This window comes from Sapajus apella, unplaced genomic scaffold (assembly GCF_009761245.1).
Source record: "Sapajus apella isolate SASKATOON/1434 unplaced genomic scaffold, GSC_monkey_1.0 scaffold38, whole genome shotgun sequence".
Lineage (NCBI taxonomy): Eukaryota > Metazoa > Chordata > Mammalia > Primates > Cebidae > Sapajus > Sapajus apella.
In genome coordinates, this window is record NW_022436978.1 from 16,225,350 (window position 1) to 16,246,184 (window position 20,835).

At 38.1% G+C, this 20,835-nt stretch overlaps 1 protein-coding gene across 2 annotated transcripts in view; it reads left to right on the forward strand.

Moving 5' to 3' along the window:
* Window positions 1-20,835, forward strand: part of EHHADH (enoyl-CoA hydratase and 3-hydroxyacyl CoA dehydrogenase) — a 92,638-nt gene that overhangs the window by 34,218 nt on the left and 37,585 nt on the right. For both annotated transcript variants that reach the window (XM_032298375.1, XM_032298374.1), the window contains exons 3-4: window positions 11,586-11,758; window positions 15,879-15,990. In XM_032298375.1, the coding sequence (XP_032154266.1) occupies window positions 11,696-11,758; window positions 15,879-15,990 (175 nt within the window). In that variant the 5' untranslated portion in view covers window positions 11,586-11,695. The remainder of the gene's footprint in view (window positions 1-11,585; window positions 11,759-15,878; window positions 15,991-20,835) is intronic.

Here is a 20,835-nt window from a genome sequence, read left to right on the forward strand (position 1 = left end):
AAAGCTGCCAAGTTCTTTGGCTAGTGGTTGGTTGGTCTGAAATCCTTGCAAGATGCTGATGCTCAAGCTATTGACATACTTATCACCTACTTTGACAACTGTCAGAGAAACGTGACATGGGGTAAGGAGGTGCTTTTTGAAAATCATTCAGACTTCTGTAAAATGCAAGATAAAGTTATTATAACAGTGAAAAAAGATAATGAAGATATTATGAACATGTAAAAAAATTCAGCTTCCCAAAATTAACTCAAGAAGAAATAGAAAACCCAAATAATTCTGTAATCATTAAAGAAATTCAATCAATAATCAAAAATATCAACAAGTTAATACTTGACCCAGAAGACTCCATTGACAAGGTCTACTGTAAAGCATTTTTTTACATAAACAATAGGCAAGCAAAGAGCCAAATCATAAATGAACTCCCATTCACAATTGCTACAAAGAGAATAAAATGCCTAGGAATACAGCTAACAAAGGATGTGAAGGGATACCAACCACTGCTCAAGGAAATAAGAGAGGACACAAACAAACGGAAAAACATTCCATCCTCATGGTACCAATCCTTTTGACACTATTCCATAAGAAAGAGAAAGAAGGAATCTCCCTAATTCATTCTATGCAGCCAGCATCATCACCCTAATACCAAAACCAGGAAAGTATATAACCAAAAAAGAAAACTGTAGACTGATATCCTTGTTGAACATTCATGCTAAAACCCTTAACAAAATACTAGCTAACTAAAGCCAACAACGTATCAAAAAGATATTCCACCATGATCAACTGGATTTTATACCAGGGATGCAGAGATGATTTAACATGCACAAGTCAATAAATGTGATACACCACATAAACAGAATTACAAACAAAAATCATGTGATCATCTCCATAGATGCAGAAAATGCATTCTAGAAAATCCATCATCCCATTATGATTAAAACTCAGCAAAATCAACATACAAGGGACATAACTCAATGTAATAAAAGCCATCTATGACAGACCCACAGACACCATAATAGTGAATGGGGAAAAGTTGAAAGCCTTCCCTCTGAGAGCTGGAACAAAACAAGGATGGCCACTGTCACCACTCCTCTTTAACATAGTACTGGTAGTCCTACCCAGGGCATTAAGACAGGAAAAAGAAATAAAGGGCATCCAAATCTGTAAAGAGGAAGTCAGACTTTCACTGTTTGCTGATGATATGATTGTTTCCCTTGAAAATTCTAAAGACTCCTTTTGAAAGTTTCTAGAACTGATAAAAGAATTCAGCAGTTTCTTGATGCAAGATTAATGTACACAAATCAGTAGCTCTTCTATACACCAACAGTGACCAAGCAGAGAATCAAATCAAGAACTAGTCCCCTTTTACAATTGCTGCAAAAAATATTTTTTTTAATAGGAATATACCTAACCAAGGAGGTGAAAGACCTCTATAAAGAAAACTACAAAACATTGCTGAAAGGAATCATAGATGACACAAACAAATGGAAACACATCCCATGCTCAAGGATGGATATAATCAATATTGTGGAAATGACCATGCTGCCAAAAGCAATACACAAATTCCATGCAACCCCCATCAAAATACCATGATCATTCTTCACAGAATTAGAAAAACAATTCTAAAATTCATATAGAAGTAAAAAAGAGCCCGCATAGCCAAAGCAAGACTAAGCAAAAAGAACAAATCTGGAGGCATCACATTGCCTGACTTCAAACTATACATAAGGCCATAGTCAGCAAAACAACATGGTGTTGACATAAAAATAGGCACATAGGCCGGGCGCGGTGGCTCAAGCCTGTAATCCCAGCACTTTGGGAGGCCGAGGCGGGTGGATCACGAGGTCAAGAGATCAAGACCATCCTGGTCAACATGGTGAAACCCCGTCTCTACTAAAAATACAAAAAATTAGCTGGGCATGGTGGCGCGTGCCTGTAATCCCAGCTACTCAGGAGGCTGAGGCAGGAGAATTGCCTGAACCCAGGAGGCGGAGATTGCGGTGAGCCGAGATCGCGCCATTGCACTCCAGCCTGGGTAACAAGAGCGAAACTCCGCCTCAAAAAAAAAAAAATAGGCACATAGACCGATGGAACAGAATAGAGAACCCCAAAATATACCCACATACTTACAGTCAACTGATCTTTGACAAGGCAAACAAAAACAAACTGGGGAAAGGACAGCCTTTTCAACAAATGGTGGTGGGATAATTGGGTAGCCACATGTAGGAGAATGAAACTGGAACCTCATCTCTCACCTTATACAAAAATCAATTCAAGATGGATCAAGGACTCAAATATAGAACCTGAAACTATAAAAATTCTAGGAGTTAACATTGGAAGAACCCTTCTAGACATTGGCTTAGGCAAGGATTTCATAACCAAGAATCCAAAAGCAAATGCAATAAAAACAGATAAACAAAAGAACTTTTTCAGAGCTAAAGGAACAGTCAGCAGAGTAAACAGACAACCCATAGAGTGGAAGAAAATCTTCAGAATGTGTACATCTGACAATGGACTAATACCCAGAGTCTACAATGAACTCAAACTAATCAATAAGAAAAAATCCGATCAAAAAGTGGGCTAAGGACATGAATAGACAATTCTCAGAAAATATGCAAATGGCCAACAAATATATGAAAAGATACTCAACATCACTAATAATCAGGGAACTGCAAATTGAAACCACAATTCAATACTATCTTACTTCTGCAAGAATGGCCAAAATCAAAAAATCAAAAAACCAAAAAACCGTAGATGTTTGCATGGATGCGGTGAAAAGGGAACACTTCTACACTGCTAGTGGGATTGTAAACTAGTATAACCACTATGGAAAACAGTATAGAGATTCCTTAAAGAACTAAAAGTAGAACTACCATTTGATCCAGCAATCCCACTACTTGGTATCTATGCAGAGGAAAAAAAGTCATTATACAGAAAAGATATTTGCACATGCATGATTATAGCAGTACAATTTGCAATTGCAAAACTGTGGAGCCAACCCAAATGCCCATCAAGCAACGAGTGGATAAAGAAACTGTGGTATATTTATGTGATGGAATAGTACTCAGCCATAAAAAAGAATGAATTAACGGCATTTGCAGTGACCTGGATGAGATTGGAGGCTATTATTCTAAGTGAAATAACTTAGGAATGGAAAAACCAAACATCATATGTTTTTATTGATATGTGGGAGCTAAGTTATGAGGACACAAAGGCATAAGAATGATACAATGGACTTTGGGGATTTAGCAGGGAAGGGTGGGAGTGTGGGGCAAGGGATCAAAAACTACAGATATGGAGTTCCGTCACAGCTGGGAGTGCAGCCGTGGTTGTTTTTTGTGAGTTGCTGTCATCACCACTTGACAATGCAGATCTTCGTGAAGGCTCTGACCGGCAAGACCATCACCCTTGAGGTTGAGCCAAGTCACACCATTGAGAATGTCAAGGCAAATATCCAGGACAAGGAAGGCATCCCTCCTGACCAACAGAGGTTGATCTTTGCTGGGAAACAGCTGGAAGATGGGCGCCAAAGAGGAGCTGGTACTATTCCTTCTGAAACTATTCCAAACAATCCAAAAAGAGGGAATCCTTCCCAAATCATTTTATGAGACCAACATCATCCTGATACCAAAACCCAGCGGACACTCAACAAGAAAAGAAAATTTCAGGCCAATATCCATGATGAACATAGATGCAAAAATCTTGAATAAAATACTGGCAAGCTGATTGCAACAGCACATCAAAAAGCTTATCCACCATGATCAAGTAGGCTTCATTCCGGGGATGCAAGGCTGGTTCAACATACGCAAGTCTATAAACGTAGTTCCCAACATAAACAGAACCAAAGACAAAAACCACATGATTATCTCAATTGATGCAGAGAAGGCCTTTGACAAAATTCAACAGCCCTTTATGCTAAAAACTCTCAATAAACTAAGTATCGACGGAATGTATCTCAAAATAATAAAAGCTACTTATGACAAACCAACAGCCAATATCATACTGAATGGGCAAAAACTGGAAGCATTCCCTTTGAAATCTGGCATTAGACAAGGATGCCCTCTCTCACCACTCCTATTCAATATACTATTGGAAGTTCTAGCCAGAGCAATCAGGCAAGAAAAAGAAATAAAGAATATTCAAATAGGAAAGGAGGAAGTCAAATTGTCTCTATTTGCAGACGACATGATTGTATATCTAGAGACCCCATTGTCTCAGCCCAAAATCTCCTGAAACTGATAAGCAACTTCAGCAAAGTCTCAGGATACAAAATCAATATGCAAAAATCACAAGCATTCCTATACACCAATAATAGACTTAAAGAGAGCCAAATCAAGAACGAACTGCCATTCACAATTGCCACAAAGAGAATAAAATACCTAGGAATACAAGTAGCAAGGAACGTAAAGGACCTCTTCAAGGAGAACTACAAGCCACTGCTCAACGAGATAAGAGAGGACACAAACAGATGGAGAAACATTCCATGTTGATGGTTAGGAAGAATCAATATCGTGAAAATGGCCATACTTCCCAAAGTAATTTACAGATTCAATGCTATCCCCATCAAGCTACCAACGACCTTCTTCACAGAACTGGAAAAAAACACCCTAAACTCATATGTAACCAAAGGAGAGCCCACATAGCCAAGTCAATTCTAAACAAAAAGAACAAAGCGGGAGGCATCACACTACTGGACTTCAAACTATACTACAAAGCTACAGTAATCAAAACAGCATGATACTGGTACCAAAACAGAGATATAGACCAATGGAACAGAACAGAGGCCTCGGAGCAACACAACACATCTACAACCATCAATCTTTGACAAACCTGACAAAAACAAGCAATGGGGAAAGGATTCCCTGTTTAATAAATGGTGCTGGGAAAACTGGCTAGCCATGTGCAGAAAGCAGAAACTGGACCCCTTCCTGACACCTTACGCTAAAATTAACTCCAGATGGATTAAAGACTTAAACATAAGACCTAACACCATAAAATCCCTAGAAGAAAATCTAGGCAAAACCATTCAGGACATAGGCATAGGCAAGGACTTCATGACCAAAACACCAAAAGCATTGGCAACAAAAGCCAAAATAGACAAATGGGACCTAATCAAACTCCACAGCTTCTGCATGGCAAAAGAAACCGTCATTAGAGTGAATCGGCAACCAACAGAATGGGAAAAAATTTTTGCAGTCTACCCATCTGACAAAGGGCTGAAATTTACAAAGAACTAAAACAGATTTGCAAGAAAAAAACAAGCCCATTCAAAAGTGGTCAAAGGATATGAACAGACACTTTACAAAGGAAGACATACATGAGGCCAATAAATATATGAAAAAATGCTCATCATCACTGGTCATTAGAGAAATGCAAATCAAAACTACATTGAGATACCATCTCACGCCAGTTAGAATGGTGATCATTAAAAAATCTGGAGACAACAGATGCTGGAGGGGATGTGGAGAAATAGGAACACTTTTACACTGTTGGTGGGAGTGTAAATTAGTTCAACCATTGTGGAAGACAGTGTGGCGATTCCTCAAGGACCTAGAAATAGAAATTCCATTTGATCCAGCAATCCCATTACTGGGTATATATCCAAAGGATTATAAATCGTTCTACTGTAAGGACACATGCACACGAATGTTCATTGCAGCACTGTTTACAATAGCAAAGACCTGGAACCAACCCAAATGCCCATGGATGATAAACTGGACAGGGAAAATGGCACATATACACCATGGAATATTATGCAGCCATCAAAAACGATGTGTTTGTGTCCTTTGTAGGGACATGGATGAATTTGGAAACCATCATTCTCAGCAGACTGACACAAGAACAGAAAATCAAACACCACATGTTCTCACTCATAGGTGGGTGTTGAACAATGAGAACACATGGACACAGGGAGGGGAGCATCACACGCTGGGGTCTGTTGGGGTGAAATAGGGGTGGGACAGCGCAGGGTGGGGAGTTGGGGAGAGATAGCATGGGGGGAAATGCCAGATATAGGTGATGGGGAGGAAGGCAGCAAATCACACTGCCATGTGTGTACCTATGCAACAATCTTGCAGGTTCTTCACATGTACCCCAAAACCTAAAATGCAATAAAAATAAAATTAAACGAAAATGCAAACATGAAAAAAAAAACCTACAAATATGGTGCAGTGTATACTGCTGGAGTGATGAGTACCCCAAAATCTCACAAATCACCACTAAAGAACTTACTCATGTAACCAAACACCACCTGTACCCCAATAAGCTAAAAAAAATTAAAAAATAATAGAAAAAAGAAATGAACTTTGGAAAATATTGCAAATATAAGTTTGTAATATAGTAAAAAAAGATACAAAGGATAAATGAAATGAAAAGTTGGTTCTTGGAAAAAAAAACCAAATTTTATATATTGCTTACTAAACTAATCAGACAAAGGTGACAGTACAGCTGATTCCACAGAAAGACAAAAGATGCTCAAAGACTACTGTGAGCATCTCTACATGCACAAACTAGGATACCTAAAAGAAATGGATAAATTCCTGTAAACGTACAACCGCCTAAGATTGAACAAGGATTAAACAGAAATCCTGAACAGACCGATATTGAGTTATGAGATTGAATCAGTAATAAAAAATTTTTCAACCAAAAAAAAGTTCAGTACCAGATAGATTCACAGCCAAATTTTACCAGATGTGCAAAGAAGAGCTGGGACCAATCTTACTGAAATTATTCTGAAAAATCAAGGAGGAAAGATTCCTCTCTAAAGCATTCTATGAAACCATTATCACTTTAATACCAAAATCAGACAAGGACACAAGAGAAAAAACAAACAAAAATAAACCTAAAGGCTAACATTGATGAACATAGATGCTAAAATCATCATACTATCAAACTAAATCCAGTAGCACATCAAAAAGATATTACATCAAGATTAGATGGGTTTTATTCCAGGATTTCTAAGATGCTTCAATAACTGTGATTCACCAGATAAACAGCATTAAAAAACAAAATCCATGATCTCCTCAATAGATGCACAAAAAACATTTGGTAAAATCCAACATCCCTTCATGATAAAATCCCTCAACAAACTAGACATCAAAAAATACTTCAAAATAATAAAAGCCATATACAACAAACCCACAGCCAACATCATATGGAATGAGGAACAGGTGAAAGCATTCCTCCTAAGAACTGGAACAAGACAAAGAAGTACTGGAAGTACTATGTTAACTAGGAGTGGTGAGAATGAGCATCCTTGTCAACAGAAAGAAATAAAAGGCATCTAAATTGGAAAAGAGGAAGTCAGATTTTCTCTGTTCACTGATAACGTGGTCTTATACCTAGAAAACCCTAAAGACTCCTCCAAAAGACTATTACACTTGATAAATGACCTCAGTAAAGTTTCAGAATACAAAATCAATGTACAAAAATCAATCGGATGCTATACACCAATAACATTCAAGCTGAGAACCAAATAAAAAACTCAGTCCCATTTACAATAGCCACAAAAAAATAAAATACCTAGGAATACATTTAACCAATGAGGTGAAAGATCTCTACAAGCGGTACTACAAAACAGTGATGAAAGAAGTGATAGATGACACAGACAAATGGAAAAACATCCATGCTCATGGATTGAAGTAATCAATATTGTTAAAATGGACATACTGCCCAAAACAATATACAGATTCAATCCAATTCCTATCAAATTACCAGTCATTTTTCACAGAATTATAAAAACGTCCTAAAATTAAATAGGAACCAAAAAAGAGCTTAAATAGCCAAAGCAATCCTAAGAAAAAAGAACAAAGCTGGGAGCATCACATTACCTCACTTCATATTATATTATAAGCCTATGGTAACCGAAGCAGCATGGTACTGATACAAAAATGGATGGAACAGAATAGAGAACCCAGAAGTAAGACCACATACCTACACCAACTGATCTTCAACAAAGGTGACAAAAATATGCAATGGGAAAGGACATGCTTCTGCACAGCAAAAGAAATAGCAGAGTAAACAGACAGCCTACAGAATGGAAGAAAATATTTGCAAACTATGTATCTGACAAAGGACTAATATCCAGAATCTGTAAGAAACTCAAACAACTCAACAAGGAAAAACCAATTAACCCCATTAAAAAGTGGACATAGTCTTTTGGTTATATATACTTAAAAATTTTGTTTTGAAGTAGATAGAAGACATAGACATTACCCAAAACAAGGCATACAAGTAGCCAATAAACATATGAAAAAAATGCTCAGCATCACTAATCACCAGAGAAATGTAAATCAAAACTGCAATGAGATATCTCACACCACTTAGCATGGCCATTATTAAAAAGTAAAACAACAACACATTGGCAAGGATACAGAGAAAAGGGAATGCTTATACACTGTTGGTGGGAGTGGAAATTAGTAAACCTTTATGGAAAAACAGTATGGAGATTTCTCAAAGAATTAAAAACAGAAGTATCATTTGACCCAGCAATCCCACTACTGGGGATCTAGCCAACGGAAAATAAATTATTGTATCAAAAGATACCTGTAGTCATATGTTTATCGCAGCTCTGTTAATGATAGCAAAGTCATGGAATCAACCTAAGGATCTATCAATGGATGGTCCGATAAAGAAAAATGTAGTATACTACACCACCATAAAAAGAAATGAAATTATGTCTTTACTTTGGCCATTATCCTAGGTAAAATTAGTCAGAAACAGAAAATCAAATACTGCATATTCTCACTTGTAAGTGGGAGCTATTATGAAGGAATAATTGTCAGGGAAAAGAAGGAGGAGCTAAGCAATGAGAACACATGGACATACAGAGGGAAATCATAGACATAAGGACCTTCAAAAGGCCAAGGTGGTGGGGGTGAAGGTTGAAAAGTTACCAAGTGGCACGTTTACTGTTTGGGTTGGGTGATAAGCACACCAAAAACCCAAACCTCACCATTATGCAATGTAACAAACATGCACATGTACCCCTGAATATAATCTTAGCATATTGTGAAGCTGAATCTAACAACATACAAAAAGTATATCACTTTTGTTCTAAAAATATCAGATTGGTTGAACACAAGATTAATGAAATTCATCCCATTAAAAGATTAAAAAGAAAAATTATATGATTATGTTGAGATGTACAAAAGACATTCTATAACATTTGACATGCATTATAAAGAAACATTCTTAGTAAATGAGGTACAGAAAGAAAATGTCTTAATCAGGCAAAATGTTTTTCCTTATTTTGAAAAACCTACAGGAAACAAACAAAATAATGAATTGAAAGCTTTCCTTATGAGAAGGGAACAAGACAAGGCTGACAGCTCTCATCATATCTTTTGACATTGTATTAGAAGTCCTTGATAATTTAGTAAAGCTAGTAAAAGAAACAAAAGGTATAAAGATCGAAAAAGAGGGCCGGGCGCGGTGGCTCAAGCCTGTAACCCCAGCACTTTGGGAGGCCGAGGCGGGTGGATCACGAGGTCAAGAGATCGAGACCATCCTGGTCAACATGGTGAAACCCCGTCTCTACTAAAAATACAAAAAATTAGCTGGGCATGGTGGTGCGTGCCTGTAATCCCAGCGACTCAGGAGGCTGAGGCAGGAGAATTGCCTGAACCCGGGAGGCGGAGGTTGCGGTGAGCCGAGATTGCGCCATTGCACTCCAGCCTGGGTAACAAGAGGGAAACTCCGTCTCAAAAAAAAAAAAAAAAAAAAAAAAAAGATCGAAAAAGAAGAAACTTCTTTTATTCAGACGATATAATAATATTTGTAGAAAAATCAAAATAATCTAAAAAATTGTTCGAATTAATAAGAAAATGTAGAGTTTGCTGGATATAAAATCAATATCTAAAAATCAATTGGATTTTGACATAATTAAAAAGTGAAATCACTACAATATTGTGCTTTGGTTTTTTTAAAAATTGGGATAATAGTAATACTAACCTTATGCTCTAAGTAGAATGTAGTATAGCTTTTAAGAATGTGGGCTTTGTAGTCAAATTGCCTAAGTTCAAATCCCTATTCTACCAGTTATTAGTTGTATGTCTGAAGTAGTCACTTGTCTCAAAGCATTAACTCCCTTACCTGTAAAATGAGAATTATTATACTGCTTAACTTAGGTGTTGTGAAAATTAAATGAGACAGTATATGAAACTGCTTAGCACAGTGCTTGATGCATTTATCCAATAACTTAATTTCTGTTATTATCTAAAAAAACATTTCAGTCTAAAACTACAGGAATGATAGGCCTGAGACTCAGAATGAAATTGATCTTGTTTCTCTAGAACCGAAAGGAATAGAAAACACAAAACAAAACACTAGACTAGAGAGTGAAATATAATGAATTGGTGAGAAAAAAAAGCATAACTCCTGGATTGATGCTAGATAAAGAACACGTAGAAAAAAAGGGAAAAAAAGCTGAATAGGCTAAATATAAAATAATTACTTTAATATTTAAAACTTGTACCAAGCTTAGTGTTTTCAAGGAATAGATAATGCTGTAGGAAAAGGCTTACTATGTAAAATGGTACGTGAAAATAGGAAAATACAAAAATGATTCTACAGTATGCTCTAAATCAGCAATCCTCAACCTTTTTGTTACCTGGGACTGGTTTCATAGAAGACAGTTTTTCCATAGACAGGGGTAGGGGGTAGGGGGTGTGGGCCTGGGAGGGTGGAGGTGCAGGGATAGTTTTGGGGTGAAACCTTCCACCTCAGATCATCAGGCATTAGATTCTCATAAGGAGAGTGCAACCTAGATCCCTCACATGCACAGTTCACGATACGGCTCACGCTCCTGTGAGAATCTAATGCTGCTACTCATCTGACAGAAGGTGGAGCTCAGGTGGTGATGTTTGCCCATAGGGAAAAAACTAAGAATTCCCCCAAATACTAAATTATGGCTGTATGGTGATGTTTAGGGTGATCTTCATGTTCTTTTTAATTTTGTGTGTTTTTCAAATTTGCTGTAATACATGTTATTTTTATAATCAAGAAAAGTAGTAAATACTATGTTCATTGAAGATAAAAATCAATTACAAAAACATAATTCTAAGCCGGTTGACTAACACATAACTCACAAATATGCATATGTGTTACCCTGATATTTTATATTGTAATGACTGATGCCCTTAACAAAGTTATGGAGCTAAATTGCTGTGAATAGGGTTGATTAACAGTATCACACATACAAAAATGGGAGGGGCAGACTCAATCTCAGAATAATGGTCTTTGGAGGAGAATCCCTATTCCCCTTTCCTGAGATTTTTAATGTTTTTAAAGATAGAGTTACTACTTATTATATGGGAAAACAGATTTTAGAAAATTACAGAATTCCTGGTAAAGATCTGAGGATTTCCTCTCATAGCATTCTACATTCTCCAAGATACTTGTTTTCAGCCAAGGATGAAGTGTAAGGGCCCAAAGAAGGCTGAGACTTCTTAGGAGTTATCAGGAACTCTAAAAAAATTAAGAAATAAATAAAACAAACTAAAAAACTTAAAGTGTCAGGTAACTTATCATTATATAACAATGCCCAGATATTTCTCAATTCTGTTTCCTCCTTGTCTTTGTGCCCTTAGGTGCTGATATTCACGGCTTCAGCGCTCCTAGGACCTTTGGCTTATCACTGGGAAGTGTAGTAGATGAAATACAGAGAAATGGGAAGCCCGTGGTGGCAGCAATCCAAGGCATGGCTTTAGGAGGAGGACTAGAGCTGGCCCTGGGCTGTCACTACAGGATTGCCCATGCAGAGGTAACAACCAAGGCTCTATATGGTGGCTGGTGTGTGAGGCTTTTCTTTAGGACAAACTCTAAATGTAGTTATAAGTATCAGAGGTGATTTTTATTTTATTTATTTATTTATTTATTTTGAGACAGAGTTTCGCTCTGTCTGCCAGGCTGGAGGGCAGTGGTATGATCTGAGCTTCTGCAACCTCCACCTCCCAAGTTCAAGTGATTCTCCTGTCTCAGCCTCCTGAGAAGCTGGGACTATAGGCACGCTACCATGCCCGGCTAACTTTTGTATTTTTAGTACAGATGGGGTTTCACCATGTTGGCCAGGCTGGTCTCAAACTCCTGACCTCAGGTGACCACCCTCCTTGACTTCCCAAAGTGCTGGGATTACAGGCATGAGCCATTGCACCTGGCCCAGAGGTGATAATTTTGAATGGTTAGCTTACTGGTTAACCACTTCAGCTGTTATGTACCAATACAGTGGTACTAATTGTTATGTTAAAATACTGTACTTCCATTCTCGTTAGTAAACACCTGCTACTCTGAGCCCTCTGTCTCCTTGCTTCCCTTCACCTTAGCTCTAGGGCCCCTATGGTCCACCAGTGAAAGGGGAACTCCCAGTCAACAGACAGCCCCAGGACTCTTCTCCAGTACTATGACCCATATCAACTTTCACTGATGCAGTGCTCATGCAGTATGAGGTATTAAATACGTTGGCTGTCACTTCTAAGTATACATTTAAATACTTATTTGATAACTCAAAGATTTCTGTTTCATGGTCCCTTATCAGTACCTAAGAAGAGAAATTTCTATTGGAAAATAGCACAAAACTAGTAAATATATTTATTAATGAAAATAGTTTAATTTAGGCTATTAGGCATGTCAGATGAGGTCTGTGATACCACTGTGTATCACAGTATGTATAATTGTAGTACTTTTGTACTTAATATATTTTTCTAATGATAAAAGTAATATCATTCTATTAAACTAGAAAACATAAGAAAATATGCAGATGTAAACTAAAATCATCATAAACTCACAGTTCAGAAATAATCACTATTAATATTCTATTTCATTCTAGTCTGTTTTGTGTGTAATTTTTAAATTACAGTTTCCTTTTCCTTTGAAACCCTTCTTTAAAAAAAAAAAAACTACAGGCTGGGCTCAGTGGCTCATGCCTGCAATCCCAGCATTTTGGGAGGCTAAGGTGGGCAGATCATGAGGTCAGGAGTTTGAAACCACCCTGGCCAATATGGTAAAACCACATCTCTAAAAAAACTACAAAAATTAGCTGGGCATGGTGGTGTGTACCTGTAGTCCCAGCTACTTTGGAGGCTGAGGCAGAAGAATCGCTTGAACCTGGGAGGCAGAGGTTGCAGCGAGCTGAGATCATGCCCCTGCACTCCAGCCTGGGCAACAGAGAGAGACTCCATCCCAAACACACACATACACACACACACACACACACACACACACACACACACACACACACAACATTTGGGCTTTTATTGTATTGAGTTTATACTCTAATTTTATACTACAATATTTAACCCACTGTTAAATATTCATTATTCTGCCAACCTGTCTTTTAATTAGAGAACTTAATACACTTATATTTAATGTACTTACTGATAAGGAAGAACATACTTCTGCCATTTTGCTATTTGTTTTTTATGCTTTTTAGTTTTTTTTGTGTGTGTGGTGTTGTTGTTGTTCAATTCCTTTATGACTGCTTTCATTTATGTTAAATGGAAAAGCGTACTCTTTTAACTTTCTTGTTGTTTCTTTTACTATATATATTTTTAGTTATTTTCTTAGTGGTGGTTAATTTGGTGATTACAATTAACATCTTAATTTATGACAGTCTAGTTCAGATTAATGCTAACTGAATTTTAATAATATACAAAAAATTTGCTCCCCTGTAGCCTTCATTACTTGCCCCTTTATGCTATTACTGTCACAATTTATATCTTTATACATTATGTACCCCTTAACATAGATTTATCATTATTGCTTTACATAGTGGTCCTAAATCACATAAGAAAAAGAGGAATCATAAATGAAAAATACATTATTCCTGTCTTTTATATTTACCTGTGTAGTTACTCTTTATCAGTGTTCTTTATTTCTTCATGTGAATTCAAGTTACTGCCTGATGTCTTTTCCTTACAGCCTGAAGTATTTCTTATAGGCTAAATATACTATCAACAAAATCAGTTTTTCTTTATCTGCCAATGTGTTAATTTTACCTTCATTTTCAAAGGATAGTTTTGCTGGATATAGAGTTCTTGACTGACAATTGTTTTCTTTCAGCACTTTGCTTATGTCATTTCATGCCTTCTGGCCTCCATGGCTTCTGAGGAGAAATCATGTTAATCTTCTGGTAAATATTCTTTAAAAATGCTATTATAGGTGGCTACATAATATTTGATCATATATCTATGCCAGAATTTATTTAATCATTTCCCAATTGTGTTTTAATTTTTATAAATGCTTATAAATAAATACCCATATATGTCCTAAGTAATCCTTTTCTGTGTCCTTCTTACCATAACCTGTACTCTGAATGCAGATCTGAGTTACTAGCAATAAGTCAAGATGTAGAGATGGACAGTGGTAGAAAGAACGGTGATTGACTGTTAGGAAAACCTAGTGTAAGAGAGGCCTCAGATATGTGCGATATTTTGGAACTGCTGGAATCACAGTTCCAAATGGCAGCCTGCATTTAAGTATCCCCCTCTCACCCTTGTACCTATAAATGGCTAACAGACACTTAGCCAGTTTTAAATGGAATGGCCAAGAAAGGCAATGTAATAAAGGACTCAAGCTCACCTTCTTGTCTGGACTGAGATTACTGTCTGATTAAAAAAAAAAAAAGTCTTATTGAGACATAATTTGCACACCATACAATTAATTTACTTAAAGTGTGCAATTCAATGGTATATGAGTATATTCTCAGAGTTGTGCAACCATTATCACAGTAGATTTTAGAACATTTTATCACGCCAAAAAGAAACCAGGTATCCTTTAGCAGTAACCCTCCATCACCTTCTCCTGCTATCCTAAGCACCCACTAATCTACTTTCTGTCTCTATAGATTTGCCTATTCTGGATATTTCATATAAATGAAATCATACAATGTGTGGTCTTTTGTGACTGGCTTTTTTTGTGCAGCATGTTTTCAAGGTTCATCCAAGTTGTAGCATGAATCAGTTCTTTATTTATATTCCTGAATAATGTTCCATTGTATGAATGTACCACCTTTCATTTTTCCACTAATCACTGATGGACATTTGGGTTACTTCTACTTTTTTGGCTTTTATGAACCATGGTGCCATGAAAATTTGTATACAAGGTTTTTGTGGGCATATGTTTTCATTTCTCTTGGGTATATACCTAGGAATGGATTTGATGGGTCATATGGTAACTCTACATTTAACATTTAAGGAACTGCCAAATTGTTTTCCAAAGTGTCTACTCGGTTTTATATTCCCACCAGCAATGTCCGAGAATTCTGTATTCTCCACATCCTCTCCAATACCTGTTATTATGTGTCTTTTTTTAAATGGCTGTCTTAGCGGGTATAAAGTGATATCTTGTGGTTTTTGTTTGTATTCCTCTGATGGCTGATGATATTGAGCATCTTTCAAGTACTCACTGGCCATTTGTATCTCTTCTTTGGAGAAATGTCAATCCAGATCCTTTGCCCATTTTTAACTGGTTACTTGTCTTTTATTATTGATTTGTAAAAGTTCTTTATATATTTTAGATAAAAATCCTCTGTCAGATATATAATTTGTAAGTATTCTCTCCCATTGTGTGGGTTATCGTTTCACTTTCTTGTGGTTCCTAATTCTTGCAGGACTCCAGAAAGTTGTTTCTGGAGAGTATTATTTTTGTTGGCTCAGATAGGTCATAACAGAGTCAGAGAATAAATGTGCAAGAAGACTTAGGGACGGCACAGCTCTGTTTATGCTGTTAATTAAAGAAAAGGATGTGCACTAATTTGCCCTGTAGAAATCTTGCTGAATTCAATGAAACAATGTTTTTGAGAATATAGGAAATCCAGAGAAATGCTTGCCTTGACTCTGAACATATCATCTCATTCTAATGGGCTTTATGCCTTCAATCCTTGATAGGCTCAAGTTGGCTTACCAGAAGTTACACTGGGACTTCTCCCTGGTGCAAGAGGAACCCAGCTTCTCCCAAGACTCATCGGAGTTCCTGCTGCACTTGACTTAATTACCACAGGTCAGTATAGACTTTGGCAACAACTGTCTAGATTAGTGTGAAGAATTGGACTAGGATTTAGAAAAATTCTGGCTTGACCCCTACTACCTATGTAACCTTAAAAGAATTCTTGAACTTCTTGGACTCTGAATTCTGATCTGTAATATGGAGAAATACCTTTCTGAGCTTCTCAAACGTTATCATGAAGATCATACGTGAGAACTTTTTAAATGAGAGTGCATGCAAAGAACTAATCAAATTTAGGATTTTCTTTTAGTTCAAGGGACTACTTATAAAAACTGGTGTTCACATAGAGTGCCTTATATTTAGAACTGATTTGGAAATTATAATATAGGCTGGACACGATGGCTCATGCCTGTAACCCCAGCACTTTGGGAGGCCAAGGTAGGCGGATCACTTGAGGTCCAAAGTCCGAAATCAGCCTGTTGAAACCCCACCTGTATTAAAAAAAAAAAAAAAATTAGCCAAGCATGGTGGCTGGTACCTATAATCCCAGCTACTTGGGAGACCAAGGCAGGAGAATCACTTGAACCCAGGAAGCAGAAGTTGCAGTGAGCTGAGATCATGCTACTGCACTCCAGCCTGGGCAACAGAGCGAGACTCCCTCTAAAAAAAAAAAAAATGTAATATAAATGAGAATTAAAACCATAAGTTTCAAGGGTTTTTGTTTGTTTGTTTATTTGTTTGTTTTTGAGACAGAGTTTCGTTCTTGTTACCCAGGCTGGAGTCCAATGGCATGATCTCAGCTCACTGCAACCTCCACCTCCCAGGTTCAAGCGATTCTCTTGCTTCAGCCTCCCAAGTAGTTGGGATTGCAGGCATGTGCCACAAGACCTATTTTGTATTTTTAGTAGAGACAGGGTTCATCCATGTTGGTTAGGCTGCTCTTGAACTCCCAACTGACCTCAGGTGATCTGCCTGCCTCGGCCTCCCAAAGTGCTGGGATTACATGCATGAGCCACCTTGCCCAGCCAGATCTGTCTTTTTAGTAAAAGAGGAAAATTGAACAAAAGTAAGATGAGGACCTTGATACTAGACTATGTCCTGAAGAACAGGCAATAAAAAGAGCATACGCGTTAGAATCAAAGACCTGGCTTTGAATCCCAGCTCTACCACATATAAATAATATGCCTTGTGCAACTTAATTTTTATTTATTCATCTAGCAACTATTAATTTTATCTCATATGCTGGGCGCTTTTCTAGGCATTAGGTCTATAGCAGCGAACTGAACCAACAAAAATTTCTGCCTTTATGGAGATTATATAAAGAACACAACAAAAATCACAACAATACTCTTCATGGTCATATTTCATCAATTCAAAAATGTCCTTTATCCCCACAGCTTTCAAAGTGAGATGACTTTCAAATTCATTGTAAGTCATGGTTTAATTTGCAGTGTTTTTTCTTTCCAAATTTTTGTGTTAGGAATTTGGGAGCAGCTTACCTGGGATGTAGCTCAGGGTTTGCCAGGAGATTGCAGTTAAGACACTGTGACTAGGACTATAGTCATCTGAAGGCTTGACTAGTACTGGAGGATCTACTTTCTTTCTTTTTTTGTTTTTGAAGATGGAGTTTTGCTCTTGTCGCCCAGGCTAGAGAGTGCAATGGCACAATCTTGGCTCATTGCATCTTCCACCTCCCAGGTTCAAGTGATTCTCCTGCTTCAGCCTCCCGAGTAGCTGGGATTACAGGCGGGTGCCACCACACCCAGCTAATTTTTATATTATTAGTACAGACAGGGTTTTACCATGTTGGCAAAGCTGATCTCAAACTCCTGACCTCAGTTGATCCACCCACCTCTGCCTCCCAAAGTGCTGGGATTACAGGCATGAGACACTGCACCAGGCCTGGAGGATCTGCTTTCAAGATGACTCACTCACATGGATGACTAGATGCTGACGTTGGCAGGAGGCTTCATTTCCTCCGTACAGGGACCTCTCCATAGAGCTTCCTGAGTGTTTGCACAACGTGACAGCTCCCTTCCTTTAGAATAAGTGGCCTAAGAGAGAGCAAGGCAAAAGCCACAATGTCTTTTATGACCTAGCTTTGAAGTTACATGCGATCTTTTCTAAACTCTCATATTGGCTATGCAGGTATTCTCTATTCAATATGGGAGGAAGCTTGAATACCAACAGGTTAAACTTGCTGGGGGCCACCTTGGAGACTAGCCACCACAACTATAAACACACACATATGCCTACCTATTATATAATTTTTATATATATATGGAGATAAGTGCTAAGAAAACACAAAACAGAAAGAGGGAGATATAAAATGTCAGGAATGGGAGGTGAATTAATATTTTAGGTAGGACAGCTAGAAAAGCCTTCTCTACAAAATGACATCTGAATAAAGACCTGAAGAAGATAAGGAAGTTTATTATGTCAATATCTAGGGGAAGAAATCCCACATAAAGAAAATAGCAAGTACAAAGCCCCGAGGCAGGGACATGCTTGGAATGTTCAAAGGACAGCAAGAAGGTTAATGTCACTGGAATGAAATGATGCCCTACCTTGTTGGGCTTGGTAAGTTACAGAAAGAACTTTGGCTTTTCTTTTGAATGGGGAAGAAAGGCACTGGAGTGTTTCAAGCAGAGGAGTAACATGCTCTCACTTAGGTTTTTTACAAAATCACTCTGGCTGTTGAAAATATGCCAATTGGAGACAGGCACAAAAATAGGAAGACTGAGGGCTGCTATCATAATCCAAGGGAGAGATGATGCGAACTTGGGCCTAAGTGGTTGCAATGTAAATGGTAAGATATGATCAGATTTTAGAGATATTTTGAAGGTAGAGCCAACAGGATTTTGTGACAGACAAGATGTGAGAGAAAGAGAAGAGTCGAGGATGAAATTTACCAGGATATTCAAGCAGAGCGGAGCCCACGGCAGCTCAGCAAGGGCTCTGCAGGCAGACCGTGTCACTAGACTCCCTCCTTGCTGGGCAAGGCATCTCTGAAAAAAGGCAGCAGCCTGCCAGGGAGTTATGAATAAAGTCTCCACCTTCCTGGGAAAGAGCACCTGGGAAAAGGGGCAGTGGTAGGTACAACTTCAGCAGGCTTAAATGTCCCTGCCTGGCAGCTCTGAAGAGAGCAGTAGATTTCCCAACACAGCGTTCAAGCTCTGAAAAGGGTCAGACTGCCTCCTCAAGTGGCTCCCTAACCCCCATTTATCCTGACTGGGAGACACCTCCCAGCAGGGGCCGACAGACACCTCATACAGGAGAACTCTGGCTGGCATCTGGCAGGTACCCTTCTGGGACAAAGCTGCCAGTGAAAGGAACAGACAGCAATCTTTGCTGTTCTGCAGCCCCTGCTGGTGATTCCCAGGCAAGCAGGGTCTTGAGTGGATCTACAGCAAACTCCAGCAGACCTGCAGCAGAGAGGCCTGACTGTTAAAAGGAAAACTAACAAACAGAAAGAAATAGTTTCAATATCAACAGAAAGAAGGCCCATTCAAAGACCCCATCCAAAGGTTACCAACTTTAAAGACCAAAGGTAAATAAATCCACAAAGATGGGAAGAAACCAGGGTAAAAAGGCTGAAAATTCCAAAAACCAGAACACTTCTTCTCCTCCAAGGGATCACAACTCCTCACCAGCAAGGGAACAAAACTGGACAGAGAATGAGTTTGATGAACTGACAGAAGCAGGCTTCAGAAGGTGGGTAATAACAAACTTCTCTGAGCTAAAGGAGCATGTTCTAACCCAATGCAAGGAAGCTAAGAACCTGGAAAAAAGGTTAGACAAAACGCTAACTAGAATAACTAGTGTAGAGAAGAATGTAAAGGACCTGATGGAGCTGAAAACCACAGCACGAGAACTTTGTGAAGTATACACAAGTTTCAATAGCCAAATCAATCAAGCAGAAGAAATGATATCAGAGATTGAAGATCAACTCAATGAAATAAAGCGAGAAGACAAGATTAGAGAAAAAAGAGTGAAAAGAAATGAACACAAAGCCTCTAAGAAGTATGGGATTATGTGAAAAGACCAAATCTACGTTTGATTGGTGTACCTGAAAGTGATGGGGAGAATGAAACCAAGTTGGAAAACACTCTTCAGGATATTATCCAGGAGAACTTCCCCAACCTAGCAAGGCAGGCCAACATTCAAATCCAGGAAATACAGAGAACATCACAAAGATATTCCTCGAGAAGAGCAACTCCAAGGCACATAATTATTAGATTCACCAGGGTTGAAATGAATGAAAAAAATGGTAAGTACAGCCAGAGAAAGGTCAGGTTACCCACAAAGGGAAGCCCATCAGACTAACAGTGGATCTCTCAGCAGAAACCCTGCTAGCCAGAAGAGAGTGGGGACCAATATTCAACATCCTTAAATAAAAGAATTTTCAACCCAAAATTTCATATCCAGCCAAACTAAGCTTCATGAGCAAAGGAGAAATAAAATTCTTTATGGACAAGCAACTGCTTGAAGATTTTTCACCACCAGGCCTGCCTTACAAGAGGTCCTGAAGGAAGCACCAAATATGGAAAGGAACAATCAGTATCAACCACTGCAAAAACATACCAAATTGTAAAGACCATCAAAGCTATGGAGAAACTGCATCAACTAACAGGCAAAACAATCAGCTAGCATCATAATGGCAAGATCACATTTATACATAACAATATTAACCTTAAATGTAAATGGGCTATATGCCCCAATTAAAAGACACAGACTGGCAAATTGGATAAAGGGTCAAGACCCATCACTGTGCTGTATTCAGGAGACTCATCTCATGTGCAAAGACACACATAGGCTCAAAATAAAGAGATAGAGGCATATTTACCAAGCAAATGGAAAGCAAAAAAAAAAAAAAAAAAAAGCAAGGGTTGCAATCCC